We start from the raw sequence: 22,667 nt of genomic DNA, 5'->3' as shown, positions 1-22,667 counted from the left end.
GTACATGCATTCACACACAAAACCATATGCGCACACACAATTTTTTTAAACAAAGCTGCAATGTATACATTTAAATCATTTGCTTACTAAACCAGCACAATTGTACCAATTTATGCTTAACTGAAAAAAAAAAAAAGAAGTGTTAGTGAATTTACTTCTACAGTATGCCACTTAATGCCTGCTGTCTCCATTGGCTTGCTTGGGAAATTTTTTACATTGGGAAAACCAATGTAAAAAAATCTGATTCTTAGCTTCAAAGGGTATTACTTTAACTGCTAATAATGATAATACCAGTCAATTTCTTTTGAGCACTTACAATTCAGCTACTGTGCTAAGCATTCGAGGTATCACCTGCTTAATCATGTCAAAGAAACATTATAGGTGGCCATTGTTTCCAGGCTTTTGCATTGAGGGCCTGCATGGTCTACACTAGAAATAAAAATGGAACCACCTGTGGTAATGTTCCACATCACTAAAGCAAAACTAAACTGTATCTGGCCTTTTGGAGAAATCAGGAAAGAAACGTAACAGCCACATTTCCCATACAGACTGACTTCAATTTGTTCCCTCTGCTTCCAAAAAAAGTAACCTGAAGTAATCTTAATGGCAATCAGTTATTTTCTACCACTTGTCTTCCTATTTCTGCCTACCATGGAAATGTTTGAAATGAGCAACTAACTATATTACTGCTTTTAAATTTGTTTTGCCTTTCCCTGCCTATGAAATCAATTTCTTCTTTTCAGCTGACGGGAATATTTTATTCTATGTAATAAAACACACCTAGTTCTTGGTTTTATCCTTTGACAATCTTCAAGGTAATTCAGCAAAAAGGTGTTTTTAATGTCATTTTATCTATCAGTTCAATTGAAAGCTAAATATTGTGTATTGTTAAGTGTAGGTATTGGGAACAAAACAAAGATCCTTGTTCTCATGGAATTTGAAATACAGCACTTGGGAGGCAGAGGAGGGCAGATTTCTGAGTTTGAGGCCATCCTGATCTACATAATGAGTTCCAGGACAGCCAGGCTGTTAACACCGAGAAACCCTGTCTCAAAAGATGAGAGAGAGAGACAGAGACAGAGAGAGAGAGAGAGAGAGAGAGAGAGAGAGAGAGAGAGAGAGAGAGAGAATATAGCAAGAAAAAATAATGTAATAGTGCATTTGATATTGTTGGAAGGAAACAAATAGGAAAAATAAAATGGAGAGAAAGTGTGACAAAAGAGCAGTTGTCTTAATTACTGTTCTATTACATCGGAGGACATCATGACCAAGGCAACTCTTTTTTTCTCTCCATTCTTTAATTTAAATTAGAAACAAGATTGTTTTACATGTCAATCCCAGTTCCCTCTCCCTCCCATCCTCACCTGGCCCCACTAACACCCTACCTATCACATATCCTTTCTGCTCCCCAGGGAAGGTGAGGCATTCCATGGGGGTCTTCAAAGTCTGTCATATCCATTGGGATAGGGCCTAGGCCCTCCCCCGAGTGTCTAGGCTGAGGGAGTATCCCTCTATGTGGAATGGGATCACAAAGTCCATTCCTATGCTAGGGATAAGTACTGATCTACTACAAGAGGCCCCATAGATTTCTGAGGGACCAAGGCAACTCTTATGAAAGAGAAAGTATTTAACTGGGAACTTGCTTACAAGTTTAGAGGGTTAGTCCATGATCATCCTGGCAGGAAGCAGATGAGCATGGTGCTGGAGGAGTAGCTAAGAGCTCTGCAACCCAATTTACAGACAAGAGAGACACAGAGAGACAGAGAGAGACAGAGAGAGAGACTGAGACTGGACCTGGCCCCAGTGTGGGCTTTTGAAACCGTGACACATTTCCTCCAACAAGGCCACATCTCCTAATCTTTCTAATCTGCTCAAACAGTTCACCAACTGGGAACCAGGCACTCAAACAGAGAAACCCATGGGGTCATCCTCATTCAGACCACAACAGTAGGCTAGGTAAACAAGATTACGATTTTGATCAAGTGTTCCAGGTGGTCTGCAATGAGAGGCTTACATTTCAGCAAAGACTTAACTTATAATTCAAGAAACTAATGAGCAAAGTGACTGGCCTGTGATACACAGCTACTGCATAAAGCGGCGAATGTCGACCTCAGCATCTGACTCCTTACTATGCCTTACTCTTCCCCTCCATGTCCAAGAGTTCTACCGGAGAGCTTGCTTAAATGCAGAGTCATTCAAGACACCGCAGCTCTCAAAGTCAACCAGCAATATTCCTCTCCAGTATTAATTATCTTTACCAATTCCAAGTTGTTCTCTGTGTTAAGACTGTAATTGTTGGGTAATTTTTCTTAGCTCACTAGGCTAATTCAGGAACAACCTTGAAAAACACCAGGTGGGATCCTTGACTTTGTCAGAGGATAGAAATCTAGAAGTCTAAAGTTTCATTGTGCTTATATACTAAACAAGTGAATATGCTCTGCTAAAATGTAGCTCAGAACAATGTAATCCTTGGCAAAGGGCAGGAAATATTAGTGAAGTATTAAGACTAGGCTCCTCTTGGAGTTCCTCTTCATTCCAAGCACTGGATGTTAAAGGGAAAGCGTATCTATGAGCTTTTGTCTCTACAGATTGCTACCCCTCCTCACTCACCTGCAGTTGCACTTCCTCTTTAGGCAAAACAAGAGTGAATTTTGCACAACTCTTTTCAGTTGAATTTTGGTCAGTAAGGCATACAAGGTCTATTATGTCTAACTTGCCAACATACTGCAAAGATAAAGGAAAATAGTGTTAAATTACTTCCTGGGTAAGATACATTACTTCCTGGGTAAGTTCTAGCATGGAGGAAAACAATGGTTTTTACACATAGTTGCACTTTGCATGATAACCTGGTCTCCCCAATACCAGAAAGTGTGTGAAAATGTGTTTGTTGCTGTTTGCTGGACTTAACCCATATACATTTGCAAAGGCCAAACTTAAGTTTTGAGAATTTCACAGTTGATCAGCATAGCTATTATTAAAACTTAATTATATTAACATGCCAGTAAGGGAAATATTACTTTAAAATAAAACTTATAATATAGTCAAAATTCAAATTTCATTATTTTCTAATATATTGCAATATTTTACTGTCTATGATCTCAGCATTATTTACATCTTTGTTCTGTGTGGCACAAATACCATTTAATAGTACTTCTGTACATGTCTTCATCCTCCATGCTCAGTACAGTCACACTGACAGGTTTAATCAGTCGTAGCAGGAGTGTTTACAACATGGAAATCAGTAAACCATTTAAAAATGAATGTATATTTTATTGGTTTGTTGCTTTTTCCAGAGGTAAGCCTTCTAATAATACGTTATTAGAATGGTCTGTATACATTATCCATTACATATTTTTCTGTTTTTGCTTTTCCTTTATAGAATTTTGAAAATGTAAAAAAAAGAAGATAAAGTGATTTGTGCAGTGATATATAAAATCAAGCCATAGGTCAAATTTGCTTCTAGGTCTACTGACTTTCTGGCCCTTTGACTAAACTACAGAAAATAATAGAGAAAATATTAATAATCCATATGAAAGTTCATTAGTTCATTTTATCTAAAGTTGTTTCTTTGTAAATGGGGAGGGTTGTTGCAAAATACTTTTTCAGAACTCAAAAATAATGTCTAATTCATCAAAGGAGCCATTTAACAAAAATCAAGGATAGCATTATACTCATACATATAGAATCAAATTTGTCTATACAATAAAGAATTATTGTTTTAATAAAGAAGTTATAGTAAACAATATTACATATTTTTCCAATTGAGTGCTGTAAATCTTTTCACAAGTTGTTTGTATTTTATATACATATATTCATATGTAAACTTAATTTTAGAAAGTCACCCTTCATCATAGTCATTAAACACCTCTGGTTACAAAGTACCTATTAAGAAATTTCTGGTTTTCACGTGCAACAAAACATTCTTTTGAACAATTGCTTTATAGACAACAGTTCAACTTTGCCCTCCAGCATTAGAAAGACCTAATGTAATAGGGGTTTATGTGTTGTTTGGTAGTTGTTTTTTGACAGATTAGCCCATTCTTCACTTCTTTTTCTCTCTTCTTAGTTTTTCTTGATTGTGCCTAGTATAATACACTGTACTACATCTTATATGTCTCATTTAACTTTCCTGGATAATGTAGGGCTTAAAACAGATAAATAGTTTTCCAGAGCTATTTCTGTATTGATGAGGTTGAGGCTAAGCTTGGTTTGGCATAATTATTTTCAAGGGACAAAGAAAAGTTAAAAATGGAAGGATAGGAGCAACAGAGGTCAAGATCATGATGGAGAAATCTACAGAGACAGCTGAAACAAACTTGTGGAAACTCATCAACTCTTGATTTACGACTGTGGAGACTCCAGGGAACAGAACTAGGCCCACCATATATGGGAGACAGTTGTGAAGCTTAGACTAGCTGAGGGGTCCCTGGCAGTAGGACCATGATTCAAACCCAGCACATGAGCTAGCTTGTTGGAGCCCACTCCCTATGGTGGGATGCCATGCTCAGCCTTAAAGCATGGGAGAGGGGTCTGGCCCTGCCCCAACCTATTGTGACAGACTATGTTGACTTCTCATGGGAGCCCTTACTTGTGAGGAGGAGTGGACTGAGAGTGGGCTGGGGTGGGGGAGGTAAGGGGGAAGCAGGGGGAGGTGTGGGAAGGAGAACTAAGATTGGAATGTGAAATGAAATTAAAAAATAAAAAATGACAAAAAAAATGGGAGGAAAAACACAAGGGAACAAACCCAGAACTTAGACATGTCTTGTATCGTGGACTGTAAGGCTCAGTGAGTTTTGCTGTAACAAACAGTGCCAACACACCAATTACAGAAAGGGAAGTCATATCTTCTAGTTTTAATTGTAGGTTGTAAAGAGCCTTAAAAGTCATCTGTGTAAGCCAGCTGTTTGGATCTGCTCTCCATGTTGTCCTCATGCCCACAGTTGAACATCTATAAAAACAGTGAACTCACATGGCTGAAATAGCCCTGCCAAGTGTTCCTTGTATTGAACTACATTTTTTTTCTAGATACCACCCCATCCATTGGTCCTGAACTCTTTTCTCCAGCATAACACTTAACAAATTCACTGACCTTTTCATGTGACTTCTTTTTTTAGCCTTTTAGATATGTAAAGCAGCTTTAAATTGTTCCATGCTGTTGGCCATTCACATGCCTGAAGTTCTCAGCTGGTCTATCCCAGCATTTCTACTGAGAACTGTTCCCCAGAAGATTTCCCCAGTCTTTTCATCCTCTTTTAACAACATTGTTAGGTGGACTACTCTACAGCCTGTTGTTGTGACCTGAAAAAAGCCACCAGTTCATAAGCCACACCCGGGCCACACCCCCTTTTACTAGCTATATAATCGTGTACCAGTGTGTGTATATAAATTTTTTAGGGGAAAATGTCAACTCAGTATTCCACTAACACAAATTACACAGTCAGTTCCTCACACTTGGCACATTTGGGGAAATTTCAGGAGTTGGCAAATCTTGAATACAATGGAAAAGGCTTGTCCTTGGAAAACCACCTCCATGATGATGCTATCAACCTTACCAGGTAAGTATGATTGTATACAATTGCTTAATCCTTAAACTTGAGAGTGTTCATTTATACACAGGGATTAAGTGGTGTCTGGTGGTGTGCATGCTTGCATTCTCAGCGCTCAGGAGACTGAGGCAGGAGGATCATGAGTTAAGAGGGAAGCCTACACAGAAGGCCTTAATCAAAAAACAAACATAACCATTTTCCCCATAGAGGAATACTCTCTCAGCCTAGATACATGGGGGAGGGCCAAGGCCCTACCCCAAATGATCTGACCAATTTTGATGATCCCCATGGAAGGCCTCGCCCTCCCTGGGGAGTGGATGGTGGGTGAGATGGGGGAGTCAGTGGGGGGCATGGGAGCATGGGAAGGAGAGGGAACTGGGATTGATATGTAAAATAACATTGTTTCTAATTTAAATAAAAGTATATATCTATATATATATACATATATAGATATATATCTAATATATATCTATATATCTATATCTATATCTATATATATTTAAAGAAACCAAACCAAACATAACAATGATAACCAGAATGCAAATTTACAGAGTTTTTGTAGGAATTAAATAATGGGTGTGTGTGTGTGTGTGTGTGTGTGTGTGTGTGTGTGTGTGTGTGTGTAAACGATGTAAGTGCTTACTGTGTAGTCTACTGACTGAAGTCCTATTATTTCCTGTCTCATTTGATTATTTTTATAGCCTTATGAGATAGACTATGGATTTTATCCTAAATACAGAGATTTGAGAAATGGGAGTATTGGAAATTTCCTGTATGTCTCTTTGTTATTTGTTCCTGCAGATTCAATTGTACTCTTTGACCTCCCAAAACTACATCACGAGGATGTCTATGACATCAGAGTTTGCCCTACCCTTTGACTTTTCCTTGAGTTGGATCATTGGGGACCTACAGCAGGAGGTCAGAGTGAGGACAGTGTTTAGGACTCTGTGTGGTTGCTCCCTCCCTCAATTAAATGTCATGCTCCCCTTAAGCATCACAAGCTCTCCCACTCCTTCCTCCCACACCTCCTGTGGCAATTCTGCACTATTTTTAGCCTCAGAGCACTGGGCTTCTGTCTATTCTGCCCACTGCTTACAATATTTATAAGAACTTTATTAAACGTTCTTCAAATTGCCCAATTTGAAATACCCTCTGTTTTCTACCATGCCCTGTTTTATGCACTGAGTCACAGAGGGGTTAGATCGCAGTTAACAACAGCAAGGCCAGCATTAAAAAACCAGGTAATCTTTCTGGGCATACCAGGCTCTGGGTCACCAAGCTGTACTGCCTCTTGTAGTAATAAGTGAACATGGTTACTGCAAATCACACAAGGTTTAGGCCAGAGTGTTTGCTTTCCTGGTGTCATTGGAAAGTTGCAATACACACTAAGACGCTTAGTCTGCAAATAATTAATTGAAGAATCACTTCATCATTCTAGGAATGATGTTTTTGTCTAGGAAAATTAAATTACGACATCGTATGTTATGATGCTACAGGAATCATCTTGTCCCTTTCAGATTATGATTGCATTCCATAGTGTGCTAAGATTTGCAAAACACAGAAGCTATCATTTTGCATTAAGTAGTTTATACTGGAGTACTAAAATTTCTACTTCTAAGTTTTTATTATCTATGTCAGGTCGATAAGAACAAGAAGTTAAATACATGAGTTATTACCTTTTGAATTGTTCAGATAATTGTCACTCTGATTCCCATCATAATTTATGGGGTTCTCGGATTTACATTTTAACACCTTTATTTTGGGGTGATAGAAGGAAAATGGATTATATGCCAGTGGTCTATTGAAAAGCTGAACCAGGTGAACATGTCAAACTACTTACTAGTGTGCTTTTTTTGTCCGTATAAAAGAAAAGTGTGGTTCCTCTCAACTCTGTCCAGTAGTGTCTGTACTCCTGTGTGAAGAAAGAAATTATAAACACAATTTCATAAGTGCACACTCAACTTTTTATTTTCTGTTTTGTAATTGTATAATATAAAGTTATTCTTTATCCTTCGTAGTTTGCCTAATTTTAAAAATTATTTACTTTGTGTGTGTATGTGTGTGCTCTTGAGAGCACAATCCATGTGCACTGGCAAAGTGAAGCCAGAAGAGGGTGTTGAGTGCTGGGAACTAGAGTTACAGGAGGTTGTAAACGGCCTGATATGTGTGCTGGGTACTGAACCCAGGTCCTTTGCAAGAGCAAGTAGTGCTCTTAACCATTGAGCCATTACACACACACACACACACACACACACACACACACACACACACACACACACACCCTTCCTTCCTTTTCTTTCTTTCTTTCTTTCTTTCTTTCTTTCTTTCTTTTTTTTTTTTTTGATAAATGATCTTACTAAAAATCTCTGCTGGCCTGGAACTTGCTATGTAGACCATGTTAGCCATGAACTCACAGAGATTTGCCTGCCTCTCTGCCCGCCAAGTTCTGAGATTAAAGTTGTGTACCATCATACCTGACTATTCACTTAATTCTTTTGCCCATAAATTCTTTTAAATTACAATACATATTATCATTGTATGGCATTCAAAGTGAAGGGACCAGCCCCCTGCTTTAGCAGCCATGACAGGCTTCAGGAAAGACTCAACATGTACTTGCTTGTTTGCTTGCTTGCTTGACCTTGCTGGACCTGCCCTGGTCACTAAGAGGTCAGATACCCTCCTCATAGAGAGGAACCAATCAGAAGTTAGATGACAGAGTTGTGCTTTAGGGCTCTGGGTGTGCTTCATAGTACAAGTGCACAGCAGTGACATGCAGAGTATAGCAACCATCCTGGGAGGGCCTATAGACCATAACAACCAATTGACCAATCAACACAGAACAGGTCGCCCAAGCCTGGAAGGGCACCATCCTGAGACTGTTGTGTACCCCTTGCTCTACCCAATATATTCCCTGCCTCATGGTTTCTTGGGGTTCTTCCCCTTGTTGTTCTTGCTGTTGTTGTTGTTCTTCTCTCTTCTTCTCATTCTTTTTTGTTTTCTCAAGATAGGTTTTTTATGCAGCTACAGCCTTCCTGGAACTCCCTTTGTAGACCAGGCTGGCCTGGAAATCTACTTGTCTCTGCCTGCAGAGTGCTGGGATTAAAGGCATGTGCCACCACCCAGCCAGCAAGCATTCTTAACTACTATACTTCTCTCTAGTCCATTTCTGGTAATGCTTATGAAATTATGTGAATGAAGTTTGGGTAGGGTGTAGTTGGGAGGCATGTAAATCTCTGTGAGCTCAAGCCCACCCTGGGCTATACAAGAGTGAATCTGTCTAAAAGAATAACTTAGTTCATGTCTTTAATCCCATCAATACAGAGGTATATAAGGAAGAAGCAAAGGGTCTCATTTGAGATTCAGTTTCCAGTCACAGGGAAGATCTGATCTCTGTTTCATCCTTGGTAGAGCTAAGAACTCCTGGCTGGCTGCTTTGCTTTGCTGATCTTCAACTTGAACCCCAATATCTGTCTCTGGGATTTTATTATTTGTGCTACAGAGAAGAATTTCAGAAACCATCTAGTTAAGCACAAGTCAAACATTGTACTAAGATAAATTTGAAAAAGTTTTAATCCAGAATTAACCACAGGGCTGCAGAAATGGCTCAGTGGTTAAGAGCACTAGCTGCTTTTCCACATGACTTGGTTTAATTCCCAGCACCCATATGATGGTTCACAACTGTAAGACAATTCCAGGGAGTCCAGTGTCCTCTTCTGGCCTTCTGGGATGCCAGACATACAAGCAGTGCTAATAAAATACATGTGGGTGCTAAAATGCTCGTACATATAAAATAAATTAAATATATCTAATTTTAAAAAGTAATCAACTGCAAAACAAAGCATTCAAGTGTGGATGAACTTTTGTTGTGGCCAAATTCTGAAACCCCCAAATCACCAAGTGACCCATTTTGATGCAAAAGCAGAGAGTCTTTTATTGTTGTTTAACGAGCTAAATATGGGTCCTGGATGGCAATGCGTCAAGCAGGATGACTGGGCATGAAAAGTGGAACAGACAAGAAATAAAGAAGACAGAAGTAATAGCTGGGGACCAGGAGGTCTTGTTTAAGCTGATGACAGGCCAAGTGTTTATTGAAAAGTACAGTATCAGCCAGTGGTGGTGGCGCATGCCTTTAGTCCCAGCACTCAGCAGGTAAAGACAGGAGGACCTTTGTGAGTTCGAGGCCAGTCTGGTCTACCGAGCCTCCAAAGCTACAGAGAAAACCTGTCTTAAAAAACAAAACAAAAATAGTACAGCATAATGTATAGTCCTTTTTATGGGGAAAATGGCTAAGGTCAGCTGAAAGTTAAGTCAGACAATGTTGGCAAAGAGAACATGGCATAACTCAGACACAGATGCCTAAAGACTGTGACCACAGCCAACAACTAAGAGTCGTGTCTCCAAAAGCCACAACATTGATTTCTCTGAGGCACTGGACTCCAGCCCTAGACTGACTGGTCTTGCCAAGTCCACTCCTGGACAAGGACAGAGAATTAAAGTTCCCTTTTCCCTTTAATCAAATAAAGTCTTAGGTTGGTCTGGCTCACACATAGCGATTTGTTTATTTTGGAAATAGCAATAATAACTTACTGGTTTGTGAATTTTGTTTTGTTTTTTGTTTCTTTTTTAATTTTTTATTTAATTTTTACAAATTATAATTTTACATGCCAATCCCTTCTCCCTCTCCCCCCCCCTCAATCCCCCACCATCCCCTTTCCCCCTCCACTTTGTTTTTTGTTTCTTGAGACAGGGTTTCTCTGTAGTCCTGGCTGGCCTGGAACTCACTCTGTAGACCAGGCTGGCTTTGAACTCACAGAGATCCACCTGCATCTGCTTCCTGAGTGCTGGAATTAAAGGTGTGCTCCTTTAATTAATTCACAAACCGGTGGTTGTGAATATTTTTAAAACCACCAACTAACAGTTGTCATTATGTATGCTGTGTGACAGTTCACTGATAGGAGATAGATCATAGAAGTAGATGGTTGCTGTTACTTCACAGAGTTGTTGAAGATTTGGTGTGATGATAATGCATATAAGGATATAGGAGCTGGAACATAGCAAATGTTACTAAGTGTTCATCACTTGATCGACAACAAAACAGCACATTGCTTTGATAGTCACGGTATTGACAGGTACTTTGCATTTTCATTACCTATGTAACGCTCTTTAAAAATGGTATATATGTAGCAGGGTGGTGGTGGTACATCCTTTAATTGCAACACTCTGGAGGCAGAGCAGGTGGATCTCCGAGCTTCACGTCTACTGATTAAGTTCCAGAACAAACCAGGGCTACATAGAGTGACCCTGTCTCAAAAACAAACAAACAAACAAACAAAAAACAAGATAAATAAATAGTATGCATTTGGGTGTTTTGCCTGCATGTGTGTGTGTGTGGCACTTCAATGCCAGAACAGGGCATCAGATCCCCCAGAACTGGAGTTACAGATGGTAATGAGCCACCATGTGAGTGCTGGAAGCTGAATCTGCATCCTTTGGAAAAGCAGCGGTGGCACTCTTAACCACTGAGTCATCTCTCCAGTGATGCTTTTTTAAGTAGTGATGTATATTGTTATCTGAAAGAATGGTGATATGTTTTAACGATGACTAAAAATAGGTATATTTCAATGAGACTGTGGAAGAGGACAGGTTATCTTAAAGAATAGAATAAAGAAACAAATTGTCATTCCTGCACAAAAGCACTCCTAAAGATTTCCTTTTAATTATTTTAAAGCCTTCCTTCCTTCCTTCCTTCCTTCCTTCCTTCCTTCCTTCCTTCCTTCCTTTCATGCGTGTGTGTGTGTGTGTGTGTGTGTGTGTGTGTTTGTTATGCGCGTAAATACCATAGTGCTCATGTTGGGGTCAGAGGATAGCTTGCTGGATGGAAGTCCATTCTTTCCTACCATGTAGGGTTCTGGGCTCAAACTTGGGTAAGCAGTGTTGATGACAAGTGCCCTTTGCCACTGAGTCATCTCTCAGGTCCTTAAGTTATTTTCTTACATTGGGAGATGTTTTAAAGCTTTCAGTGAGAAATTTCACTTCAGAAGTTGCTAGTATGTACTAGCCCCTCCATCAGTTGGGGATTCTCTAACCCTGAAGGTACTGAGTAGTCTTTGCCACTATTGAAAAAGCCTGAATGAACATGGTCTTGACCTGCAATGCATTAACCAAAACAATTTCATCTGAGAAGCTGGACTGTTTGATTTACCATACTGGTGGTAGTGATGGGGGTGGGCTTTCATCCTCTGTTCTGTCAGTAAGTCTCTGTAATGAAAGCAGGAGGTCAAAGCTATTCTGTATTTTGGATCTAGGACAGCGATAATGGAGAATGCTATAGAAGCAGTTGAAATGCAGGTGCATCGTTTAGGGATCATAACCATTAGTGACATGCACATATCTAAAATGTACAAGATCCATTGGGAAACTCAGAGAATACCTACTTATATTATTAATCTATTTCTTCTTAGTTTCTTTTGTATATGTTCAATAATTTACATAGAATATTAATAAAGGGGTACAGATGTTCATATTCTCATAGTTCTCATAGTGGATATCTATGTTTCAAATGTTTTCCTGGAAAAGGCATGCTATTTTAAAATTTTGGAGTTTTATCGTATAGAGAATTGTGTTTCAGGACACAACTGAGGTAATAGTAAACACTTCATAAATGTAAGGGCCAACAGAGAAGTGACCCTTACATACATTGTGATGATTACACGATTATGTTCAGGCTGAGAGGATATATTACCTTCTTTAAAGCTGTGTACATCACAGATTAAAAGAACAATGGGCTGTTGTCTGAAATTTCTTGTATTTGAAGTTCCAGGAAAGTTGACCTCTTTTCTGATTTATAAATCTGTGATGCATTTTGTATTTGATTGTATTTTAATTATTGAATACTTCTTCTAAGTCAATATAAAATCCTAATGTAGTTCAAGTAAATCTTCCCATATCTTTCCCTTGAAAAATACTTTTCATAGATTCTTGACCTGAAATGCAGGGTCCTTCTAGAATTGTATTAATGTCAGCATATGTTGGTGCATTTTCTTTTAAAGTGATTGCAACAATTGTTTGTGCGATCCTTTTCCTTGAACTGGGTTGCCTCATCCAGCCTCGATATGATGGTATGTGCCAGGTGTTATTGTGACTTGTTATGCTGTGTTTGTTTGATGTCACTGGGAGGCCTGCTCTTTACTGAGGAGAAACAGAGGGGGTGTGGATCTGGGGGAAAGGGGAGATGGGAAGGAGAGGCAGAGGAGGGGAGGGGAGGGGCGGGAGGGGAAACTGTAGTCGGGATATAATGTATGAGAAATAAAAATAATAACCCTTGCAATGAGAGCATCTTGCCTTGTAGTTTCTTTATTGAACATGTTCTTAAACTACGTTTTCTCCATTTTTATCTTCTGAATTTGTTTTCAGCAGGGACCTCTGCATAGCCTCTCCATGTCATTTGTGTCAAGGAACTCCACGGCTGACCTGGCAGCAATGTTCTCAGCTCACCTTGCTTCTAAATGCTACCTAGCATTTGCTACCAGTTGTGGAGAAATCCCACCTTTTTCCACGAGTATTTCTCTCATAGTTTCTATGTTTAAGTCTGTGAGCAGCTATGGAGTTCCTTTGAGCAATTTTATTTACAGACCTCAAACTGACTTTAGAATTCTAGCAAACAAATAAGTAAATAAGAAGAAAATGAATCTCATCTTAAGTGTGAAGCTGGTGTTTTATATGGCTATCATTTCCATCTTGAAAACCATCACGTGCCTTGACATTGTTGCTATTCTCTAGTTCCTCCCCTGTTTAATACACAAGAGAAAGGGACTTGGTAATAAACTCAAATGGGTAAACAAATTGGTTTTCTCATATACACGTACCACAATTATTTACATTTGCACGCTCCCATTGAATCCAGGGCCCGATGTGCATTAGACAAGTGCTCTACCATTTTGCTAGATTCCGCAGCCCTTATGAGAAATACTAGATTATGGTTCATTCTATTTTAAAGCATGGTTTCTAAGAAAAACCAGAGTAGGAGTTAGATAGATAAGAAATTGTAACTGATACGAAGCTAAGCCTCGTGTCCTGTTTGTCGAGTACAAGATATACAATAAATGCTGCTTAAAAGTAAATTGATTCAGGTCTGTACTTTCTTATCCCACAAATAATAAAGAATACAATACAAATAATAATATATTATGCTAGCCAAGTAGAATTTTTTTCTCTTTGCAGTTGAATAAATTGAGTTCAGGGGAGATGATGGAGTAATTTTCACAAGATCACAAGGTGTATGTGGAAAACCATCAAGTGAAGACACGGTTTACAGCTACTCTAAAATTGTGGAATTTTATCTGCTAACCATGCCCATATAAGCCTTCTTTAAACACCTTAAGATATTGGTATCAGGCACAGTTATCAGAGACACTCTGGAAAGAGAGTCAGTGACCAAATTTAAATTACCAACTAGAAATTTACTTTCTTGTTACCCATTGTTGATGAAGTAAAACCATGTAGTTGAACTGTGAGTGATCAATAACAACAACAAAAATTCCAAAATAGCTTGAAAATGTACTAAGAAATGTTTAACACCTACAACAAGAATTACAACTTGGCTTTCAAATGGCAAATATCTTTATCATGTACATAGAAAATATAAATGTACTGTTACAATATTTTCATATTCATAATTTTTCCACGAATGTCAATGAATCATCTGAAACCTTGACTTATCATCATTGAACATTTATTGTTATTTCTGTAAACACTTAAGTCTTTGCTAGCTTCAGCCTATATTAACATTTCATAACATTTTACTTGCATCAATGGCTTCTTTTTTTTTTAGTAACATGATTTCATGTTTATTTCTCTAATTAATTTTATGTTGTCCACAATTATAACTTTAAAAGTAGTACTTTTGATAACTATAATTTGAAATTTTACATTTAAAAATATGTGGAATACTTTGTGAGTTTTCATAGAGAAAAAGTACTTTTTGAAAAACAAAATTAGTGTATTCACTATTTGCAATAATACCCTAAATGCTCTCTTTTAAAGCCAGTATCGTGAACAGTATTTTCAGAATGAAACAATAGTAAGTAAACATCAAATTTTCACAACTTTATCAAAGTTTACCATTTATTACAGTTTGGTCATTAGTTTACCATTTATTACAGTTTGGTCATTATACACTTCAGTATGAGTGAGAGTAGGAGAAGGTTAATTTCATCATAAAATCACCTTATCTTCATGTACTTCATCACCACTGAAGCATAATATTTGATTGTTGAAAAAACATAAAACAAAATTATCTTGCAAGCCAAAATCGTATGTGATGCTCAATGGAAATTTCATTGAGTTTTTCAATTATAGCTAAATATTAAAGACCTTATTATACATGCTTATGTATGCATATATATGCACAGTTTATATATATTTAAATATATTATAAGTTTAAACTGTACATTGTATTTAAGCTATTCAAAATTAGAATAGTTCTCTTCACTTAGGGAAGAGGGTATAATCCAGACAGAGATAGGAGGCATTGTCATGAAACAAGTTTTATATTAAGTGAAAACATTCAGGCTTAGAATTCTCATCTACAGACTTACCTGGTGATTAGACCGTTTGACTAACAAAAACCCTTCAAAGTACAGCGGTAGAGCAGTGATCTTCAGCCTCTCCTGGAAGATCCTGCGGGGCGCTGGTTTTGGGGGCTTCTTAGCCATCATGCCCGTGGCCTTGGCGTTCGGGCTCACTTTCAGCCTCAGACAAGATGAAATCTCCGTTGTATGAGAGGAGAGGCAACTGTTCAAAGAGGAAGTCCCAACTTGCTTTTTAACCACCAACAGGACGGGGACACACACACACACACACACACACACACACACACACACACACACACACACACACACACACCCTTTACTTCTTGTGAAGTAAGAAAGATCAGGCACAGACCAACTTTTAAAAGGCAACCTCTTTTCAGGCTTCATGTGCGTAGATTCATGGTAGCAAAATAAACAGCAGATTATCATCTAAGGATGAAAGGAACAGGTGCAGGCACCGTGGGCTTGGGGACAGACACCATTGTTTGGCTTTTCCAACTTTTATTACTGTTTATTGCTTTCTGTCTTTATTTCTAAAAGACATGACTTAAACTATTTATTGAATATTATTGTACATATATATATAATATTCTATAGAGAGTTTTTAATTTTTTTTTGTTTTGTTTTAAAACAAGTCTCATTTTGTAGCCATGACTGGCCCGAAATTTTACTCTGGAGACCAGATTGGTCTCAAATTCAGAGATCCACTCACTTCTGCCTCCAAAGTGCTGGGATTAAGGCTTGTATCACTAGGCCTAGTCATGGCCATAGAGTTTTATAGGAAAGAGAAAGATGGCCTCCAAGAAAAATACCGAAAGGAATTTTTTGACATTTACTTAGTGTGTGAGCATGTGTGTGAGTTCACACTCAGGCTTATGTGTGCAGATTTGTGGCAATTGGTTCTCTCCTTTTACAATGTGGGGCTCGAGTATTGAATGAACCCAAACCCTTAGGCTTGTCAGCATGACCCTTAACCTTCTGAGCCATTTCAACAGGCCTACACAGGGATATTCCTGTTAAGTAAACATCTGCTTACTTATGTCTTTTCGTTTTCCTTTTAAAAAGGAAGCAAAAATAAATAAATAAATAAATAAATAAATAAATAAATAAAAGCTAGTTCACCAAACAAGGAGGTTCTTTTGGTCTGTTGATTTGTAAGTAAAATTAATCCTTAATATACCAAGAACCAATGATGTCTCCTTCAACCATCTCCCCCAACTATTTTAAAACTCCAAAGTTAAACATTATCTTAATGGTTAATCAGTCTTAAACATTATCAGCCAGTTAGACATGTCCATATTCCCAACATCACTGTACCCTGGCACTACTGCAGTAGAAATCCTATTACAGATAGATCAAATGTACTCAATAGTCCCCATTATTTTTCTTTACTCACTCACGTGAAACACTTCCATAGTGTCTAATAGATCCTGGCTGCTTTTGAGATTTCTTTTTTCAACTTTTATTCAACCTTAAATATTTGTGGCACCAGCAACAAAGCCAACCAAAGCCTTTTACAAACAAGTACCTGCTACTATAGTCATTACTCTTGTTTCTAGATGGCTCAAAGCCCTTGGTCTTTCTTCTCAGAGCTCCCTGTACTGTCTACTCACATGCCCTTCTTTCTGTTATCTATTTGGCAATGTCTTACTCATCTTTCAAGAGCCTGGTGAAATCTTTCTGTTACTGGGAATCATTACTATCTGCTTATTAGTATTGCTTAAGCCAGCAAGTCTGAATAGAAATGTCCAATCCTCATCCAGTATTTCTTAGTTTCTGTCCCTTAATATTATTAACTTATTACCATATGCATCATGATTCATTGTGATAGATTTAAAAGATATTGGCATTGAATATAATTGTGTTGTCAGGTGTGGTGATGCATGCTTTTAATCCCAACACTCAGGAGGCAGAGGCAGGAGAATTGCTTAGTTTAGACGAGCTTGGTCTGCAAATGAATTCCAGGACATCCAGAGCTACACAAAAAAACCTTGTCTTGAAACACACACACACACACACACACACACACACACACACACACACACACACACACACACAATGTTTACAACAGATAACTGAAAAAAGCTTTAATTTTAACAACAAAGAATACATGAAGGAGTTATTAGTCATGCAGTCTTATTTCCAGTCTGTTTTTATTGATTTCAGTAGGATAAAAATGATTTCAGTAGAGAAAATGAATATTGTAACAATAGAATCCCAGAGATCCATAGGCACTCAGCATGGGGTTTCTCCCCTCCTTTTACCCAAGAGTTACTGACACAATGAGCCTTTCAGAAAATGCTTTCCAGAAGTATTTGGGTCAGAAAAAAAATGGTGTAAGATCACTGCTACTGAAGTTATACTGGAAGCACTGATTAATAATTTAATTTGTTAGCCTTAGCATTTTCAGTTATGTGTGAACAATTACTTTTAGCTGTTAAGAACTTTTCCTAGTTATGTGTTCACAATATTTTTAATAATGTAATTTATTATTTATATATATTTTGGAGATATAGTTTCTGAGCTTATGAGTGCCCCCTCCACCCTTTTGAAGATAGGGTCTCATTATGTAAGCTTGTTTGGTCTGGAACTCACAGAGATCTGTCTGCCTCTGTTGGGACCAAAGGTGTACACCACCACACTCAGTTGAGGTTGTGAATCTTGATTAACAAGTGATTGTGGAATGCAGAAATTAGCAAAGGATAATTCTGGATGTGTCTGTGAGAAAATTTATAGAAAACAGTAACTAAGAGGAAAAGATTCCCTCTGAAAGTAGGTGGTACCGTCCCACTCACTGGGGACCCAGATGGAACAAGAGGCTGGGAAAAGAGGGCTATGAGCTAGGCATGCTTTCTCTCCTCTCTGGCGTCTATGGTAGGTGTGTTCTGCTGCACCATATCCCCTCCCCTGTGTCATAATGAAGTGAGACTTCTGAAAACATGAGCAAAATCAACCCTTCCCTCATTAAGTTGTTTTCTCAGGTGTCTTGCCACACTGGTGAAAAGTCTAACAGAGGCCAATATATATATATATATATATATATATATATATATATATATATATATATATATATAATACCAGTTCCCAAATGAAGTCAATAACAAGCTACTGCTAGCTCCAACAGAAACTAGGAATCGAGAATTATAGATACTTCGAGGCTAGAGTCATAATAATATTATGAATCAAATTGGTTTAAAATTCATTCTATGGTTACAAACTCAATCTATACAAAATTCAAGCCTCTGCTTTTCTTTTAAGATGATTTAGTTGGCCATACTGGTGAAAGCAAAGTAGACTGATGCCTCACATCCATTCCAACCCTTCCTAGTGTGTCGTTCTTCACTGTAGAAGCTGTAAAGATAACAAACAAACAAACAAAAAACCTCTGCATTTTCCAGAAAATTTTCCAAGTAAGATTGGGAGAATCATGTGATGGCAAGGCAGAAGAGAAGCTGCTTTTGAATTTTCTCACCAAAGAAAAGGCAGGAATGGTTCATAAGCATCTGATGTTTCCATGGTAATGTGATGGGGTGGTACAGTGTGTGGTCACTAGCTTTATGGCTGTTGACAACCTCGCCGGGGGACATCGGTTGTGCTGGTGTGTATCAGCTGTGATATGGCATTAACTCAGATGCTATGAGCAGTCTTGATGTTCACTGGCGTGTTATTTGTGGACGCTTCCGTGAGGTGGCAGTTTTGTAATTGTGGTGACTTCCTGATTGTGTTGCCTAAATGTTCTTAGAGACTGACATTATTACCAGGTTCCTAGTTTTTCAATTTGCTTCATGATTGTAGAAACAGTGGCCTAATTCTACACCTCGTCTTTGAGCATGGTTCTCCAATATCTTTCCCCATAATACACATTTTTTTTTTATCATTCCTCCTACATTTCTGTAAGCTGTTAAATGCCTGATGGTGGATGAGTTCTAATCTGAACTAATGATTGATTATACATTCTTGTTCTTTATAACCAATCCTAGATTGATAGAGTCCCTCATTGGCCATGGAATTAGTGAGATTTTATTCTAACATTGGATGTGTCCCATAATCAGATTCCGTTTTGCTAATGTTAACATTTTTCAATATGAGTTTTCCCTATTTCAGCAATATTTCATTTCTGAAACATAGTTCCTCTTTTACACAATCTCTTATTTTTATGTACTACCTATAAGATAAAGTTTGCCGTTTTCATCGTTTATGGATTTCTATAGTCATTTTGAATTAACAAATACTGAAAGTTGATCCAAACATAGGACATAGGCATTTCCCCTGTGACACCATCAGGAAAATCTTGAAGTCATTTATGCCCAATGTGTGTATGATCATACACACAGTCATTGCTGCCTTCAAAGATTTCGAAATTAAACTCTGTGAACTGCCATTCTCGTAGGTCAGACAGGTGAAGTGTTGAGGATGTGGAGGATTCCAGGTCCCAGCGCATGTGCCCCCTTTCTGGCTCTCTTAGCTATAAACTTGATGAAGTCTTTAGAAAATAGATGCTTTTATCTCGGCGGTCTCCATTCTCCTTATTCCCTGGCCGACTTCAGCCAGAAGCAGTGGCTGTCCTGGTCAACCATCTTCAGTATGTGACCTTTCTGAAGGTTTCATACGGACTTTTAAGAGCTTCATACTTTCCAGGGGACAGGATGTTTTCATCTGCGTGCAGGTCTTCAGGGTTGGATGCATCCAGGGAGGTGGGGGGGAGTCAGCTTGCAAGTCATCTTTGATGGCATCACTACCGAGAGCGCTTAAAACCACTGTATTAGTGATGTTCTCTTTGTCTTTTGCAGCTGGGAGACAGAAAGATTCACTGTCAACTTTGTTTATTCTCCTGGAGTTCAGAGGTTGCTTATGCTTTTTGGTTCCCAAGGTTTCGAAGCAAAAATCCATTTTTATCCTAAACATTTAATCTGACTTTCTGGAGTAGATTCACTCTCAACTGCTTCTCCAGCAAACAATGTCTGCATGTTGAACAATTCAGAATCGTATATTTCCATTCGGTCACAGGTCTTTCTTGTTCAAAATGCCCATGAAGTGCAGTGTTGCATTTTAGGACAACAGTCCCCAGATTTTTTTCCAGCATAGAAGAAAGACTGCATTTCAACTACCATGATCAGCTGGCTCTTTGAGGTTTGGATAGTCGTTGTGTTGTACAAGGTGTAAACTGCTTGGATTCAGCAGCTTTCCATTGGAGACTAGGATTAAGAAATACCACTCAGGCCCTTTGGGTTTGCAGCGCCTCTGCTGCCCCCTGGCGGATCTGGCCGGCAAGCCCGGTAGATGTAGGCTCAGCCATGAGTGCAGCTGGTAGAGAACCCCATCATCCTAAAATAATCTCCAGTTTTAAAAAAAAATGCTTTATAGGTATGGGCGTTTTGTTTACATGTATACAAGTGCATCGCGTTCATGCTTGGTGCCAGCTAAATTCGGAAAAAGGCGTCGGATTCCCTGGAACTGGAGCTGCAGTTGGTTGTGAACTGTTCTTTGGGTGCTGGAAACCAATTTAGCTCCGTTGAAACTGCAGCAAGAGCTTTTGATCACAGAGATAACTCTTTAGCCCCTATTCATTCATTTTTTTTTTTAAAAGGGCGTCCTGTCTTCTCAGGATATAGAGCAGCTAGCTACAGGCTGCAACTATGTGACTGTAGGTGACCCAGAAGTGGTACAGGATAGTTCTCAGAACATCGGTTTGTTTTTCAATCTGGACCATTACTTTAACTTTGCATAAGACTGAAGCAACCATTTTCCCTTAATAAGTCGATTTAATAACACACACATATTTATGCAGATTATTTTATCTTCAATGATACTTCATAAATAATTTCTACATACTTGAAAAAAGGTACAAGACATTAGTATTATTTTCAGAGATAATGGATAGATGAGTTGGCCTGGCTGCAGCTGACGAATCTGTGTAGTGTAATCTGTTCAAAATGTTTGCGATTTTTTTTTTTTTTTCCGAGACAGACAGGGTTTCTCTGTGTAGCTCTGGCTGTCCTGAAACTCGTTCTATAGATCAGGCTGCCCTCGAACTCAAAGACTCGCTGGACTCTGCCTCCCGAGTGCTGGGATTAAAGGCGAGCGCCAGTACGGCCCGGCTCTCTAATCCTTCTTACTATTGCCTATTAATCAGTAATAAACTGCTGGGATGTGTTATACATTTATCTCAAGGAGTACATATGCTCGATATACTGGCCATGTAAAATCAGACATGCGCACAGGAGCGCAACCCTAGGGGAGGGCGGGGCACCGGGCAAGAGTGAGAGGCAGGGCCCCGGGCGAGAGGCGGGGCGCCGGGCGGGAGGCGGGGCGCCGGGCGAGAGGCCCGGAAACCCGAGGGAGGGAGAGACAACCGGCCGGAGGGCAGGGCGACCTGAGAAAGGCAGGTTGATAGGTGGAGTGACGGACCAGGGGGCGGGACGAAGGGTGGTACTCTAAATAACGCAAATAACGGCCCGTGTTCTATTCGTTGCGCGGTTTTTTTTGCGCATGCGCAACTCTTTTGAATCTCCTTTGCGCTGGTCTCTGGTGTTTATTTAGGGCGGAAGTCTCAAGTGCGGATCCGGAGGCGCCTAGGCCGCCTCCCTCCGCCGTCTAACCCCAGGCGGACGGCTTTTTCTCTTGACCCTCCTGGAACCTTGGCCAGCTAGGGTTTCCCTCTGAGGCCTCCGTCGGGCATCGTGGGCCGGAAACATGGCTTCCTCCTTCCATCTGGTAAGTGCTGGCCTGGGCTCGGGCTGCGAGCTGAAGCGGGCGGTCCTGGGGCGAGCGGTCCTGACGCGGGGTAGGTGCTGTGAGCAGCTTGTCAGGGGCGAGTGCTGAGAGCGGCTTGTTAGTGTGTCAAGGTGGGTTGGGGTGGGTGCTGAGGACCTGTCAGGGGTGGGTCGGGGTGGGTGCTGTGGTCCTGTCAGGGGTGGGTCGGGGTGGGTGCTGTGGTCCTGTCAGGGGTGGGTCGGGGTGGGTGCTGTGGTCCTGTCAGGGGTGGGTTGAAAGCAACACAGGTAACAAGCCATAAGTGATTGTGTACCAGCAGCAGGAATAAATCTCATCGTAGTCTCATCTATGCCTGTTCTTTTCTCTGAAGAGACTGTTCCCGTTTTTACATTTTAGCCTCTATTACCTAGTCTTCCAAATACTCCAAATACTTCCAAATACATTTCAGTCTTGACCGTCTGGAAGAACTTGAGTATTAATTTCTCCCTAGAACAAATAAACAAAAACCACGGAAGAAATACTATATTGTGTGAGGTTTCTAATATTAATGGGACACCTGTTATTGATAAAGCTGTTATTCAGGACAACCATTTTTTTTTTAAAGGTGCCAACTTTGAATGTCTGACGTGGATCAGAACTTGCCACTTTATATTTCTTGAAACATTGATATTCATTAGTCTGTCAAATTTCTAATGATTACTATGCCCTAACTTAGCAGTTCTATTTCTCTTTTTAAGAAAACTTCATTGATGCTCTCCTATAATGTTGTTGTATATGTATGTTTGAACATGTATGAAAAGACAATATAGTATGTATT

General features: G+C 39.3%; 2 protein-coding genes and 1 non-coding gene across 5 annotated transcripts in view; 1 reads left to right on the top strand and 2 right to left on the bottom strand.

Moving 5' to 3' along the window:
- Stap1 (signal transducing adaptor family member 1) overlaps positions 1 to 15,262 on the bottom strand; it is a 29,658-nt gene extending 14,396 nt beyond the window's left edge. The window contains exons 1-3 of the mRNA XM_027390979.2: positions 15,143 to 15,262; positions 7,387 to 7,458; positions 2,611 to 2,724 (exon numbers count right to left, since the gene is read on the bottom strand). Coding sequence (XP_027246780.1) covers positions 2,611 to 2,724; positions 7,387 to 7,458; positions 15,143 to 15,262 — 306 coding nt within the window. The remainder of the gene's footprint in view (positions 1 to 2,610; positions 2,725 to 7,386; positions 7,459 to 15,142) is intronic.
- On the bottom strand, positions 5,394 to 5,563 carry LOC113830768. The gene has a single exon (XR_003480237.1). It is a non-coding gene; the product is annotated as a U1 spliceosomal RNA (small nuclear RNA).
- A 6,363-nt stretch (positions 15,263 to 21,625) lies between the features above and the next one.
- The window catches only part of Cenpc (centromere protein C), a 52,492-nt gene continuing 51,450 nt past the window's right edge, over positions 21,626 to 22,667 (top strand). For 2 of the 3 annotated variants that reach the window (XM_027390978.2, XM_035452723.1), the window contains exon 1: positions 21,626 to 21,850. In XM_027390978.2, coding sequence (XP_027246779.1) covers positions 21,830 to 21,850 — 21 coding nt within the window. In that variant the 5' untranslated portion in view covers positions 21,626 to 21,829. The remainder of the gene's footprint in view (positions 21,851 to 22,667) is intronic. The other variant, XM_027390977.2, reaches the window with a different exon arrangement.

This window comes from Cricetulus griseus (assembly GCF_003668045.3).
Source record: "Cricetulus griseus strain 17A/GY chromosome 1 unlocalized genomic scaffold, alternate assembly CriGri-PICRH-1.0 chr1_1, whole genome shotgun sequence".
In the NCBI taxonomy this organism is placed as follows: domain Eukaryota; kingdom Metazoa; phylum Chordata; class Mammalia; order Rodentia; family Cricetidae; genus Cricetulus; species Cricetulus griseus.
The sequence above is the reverse complement of the archived record's forward strand: the minus strand, read 5'-3'. Positions and strand labels throughout refer to the sequence as shown.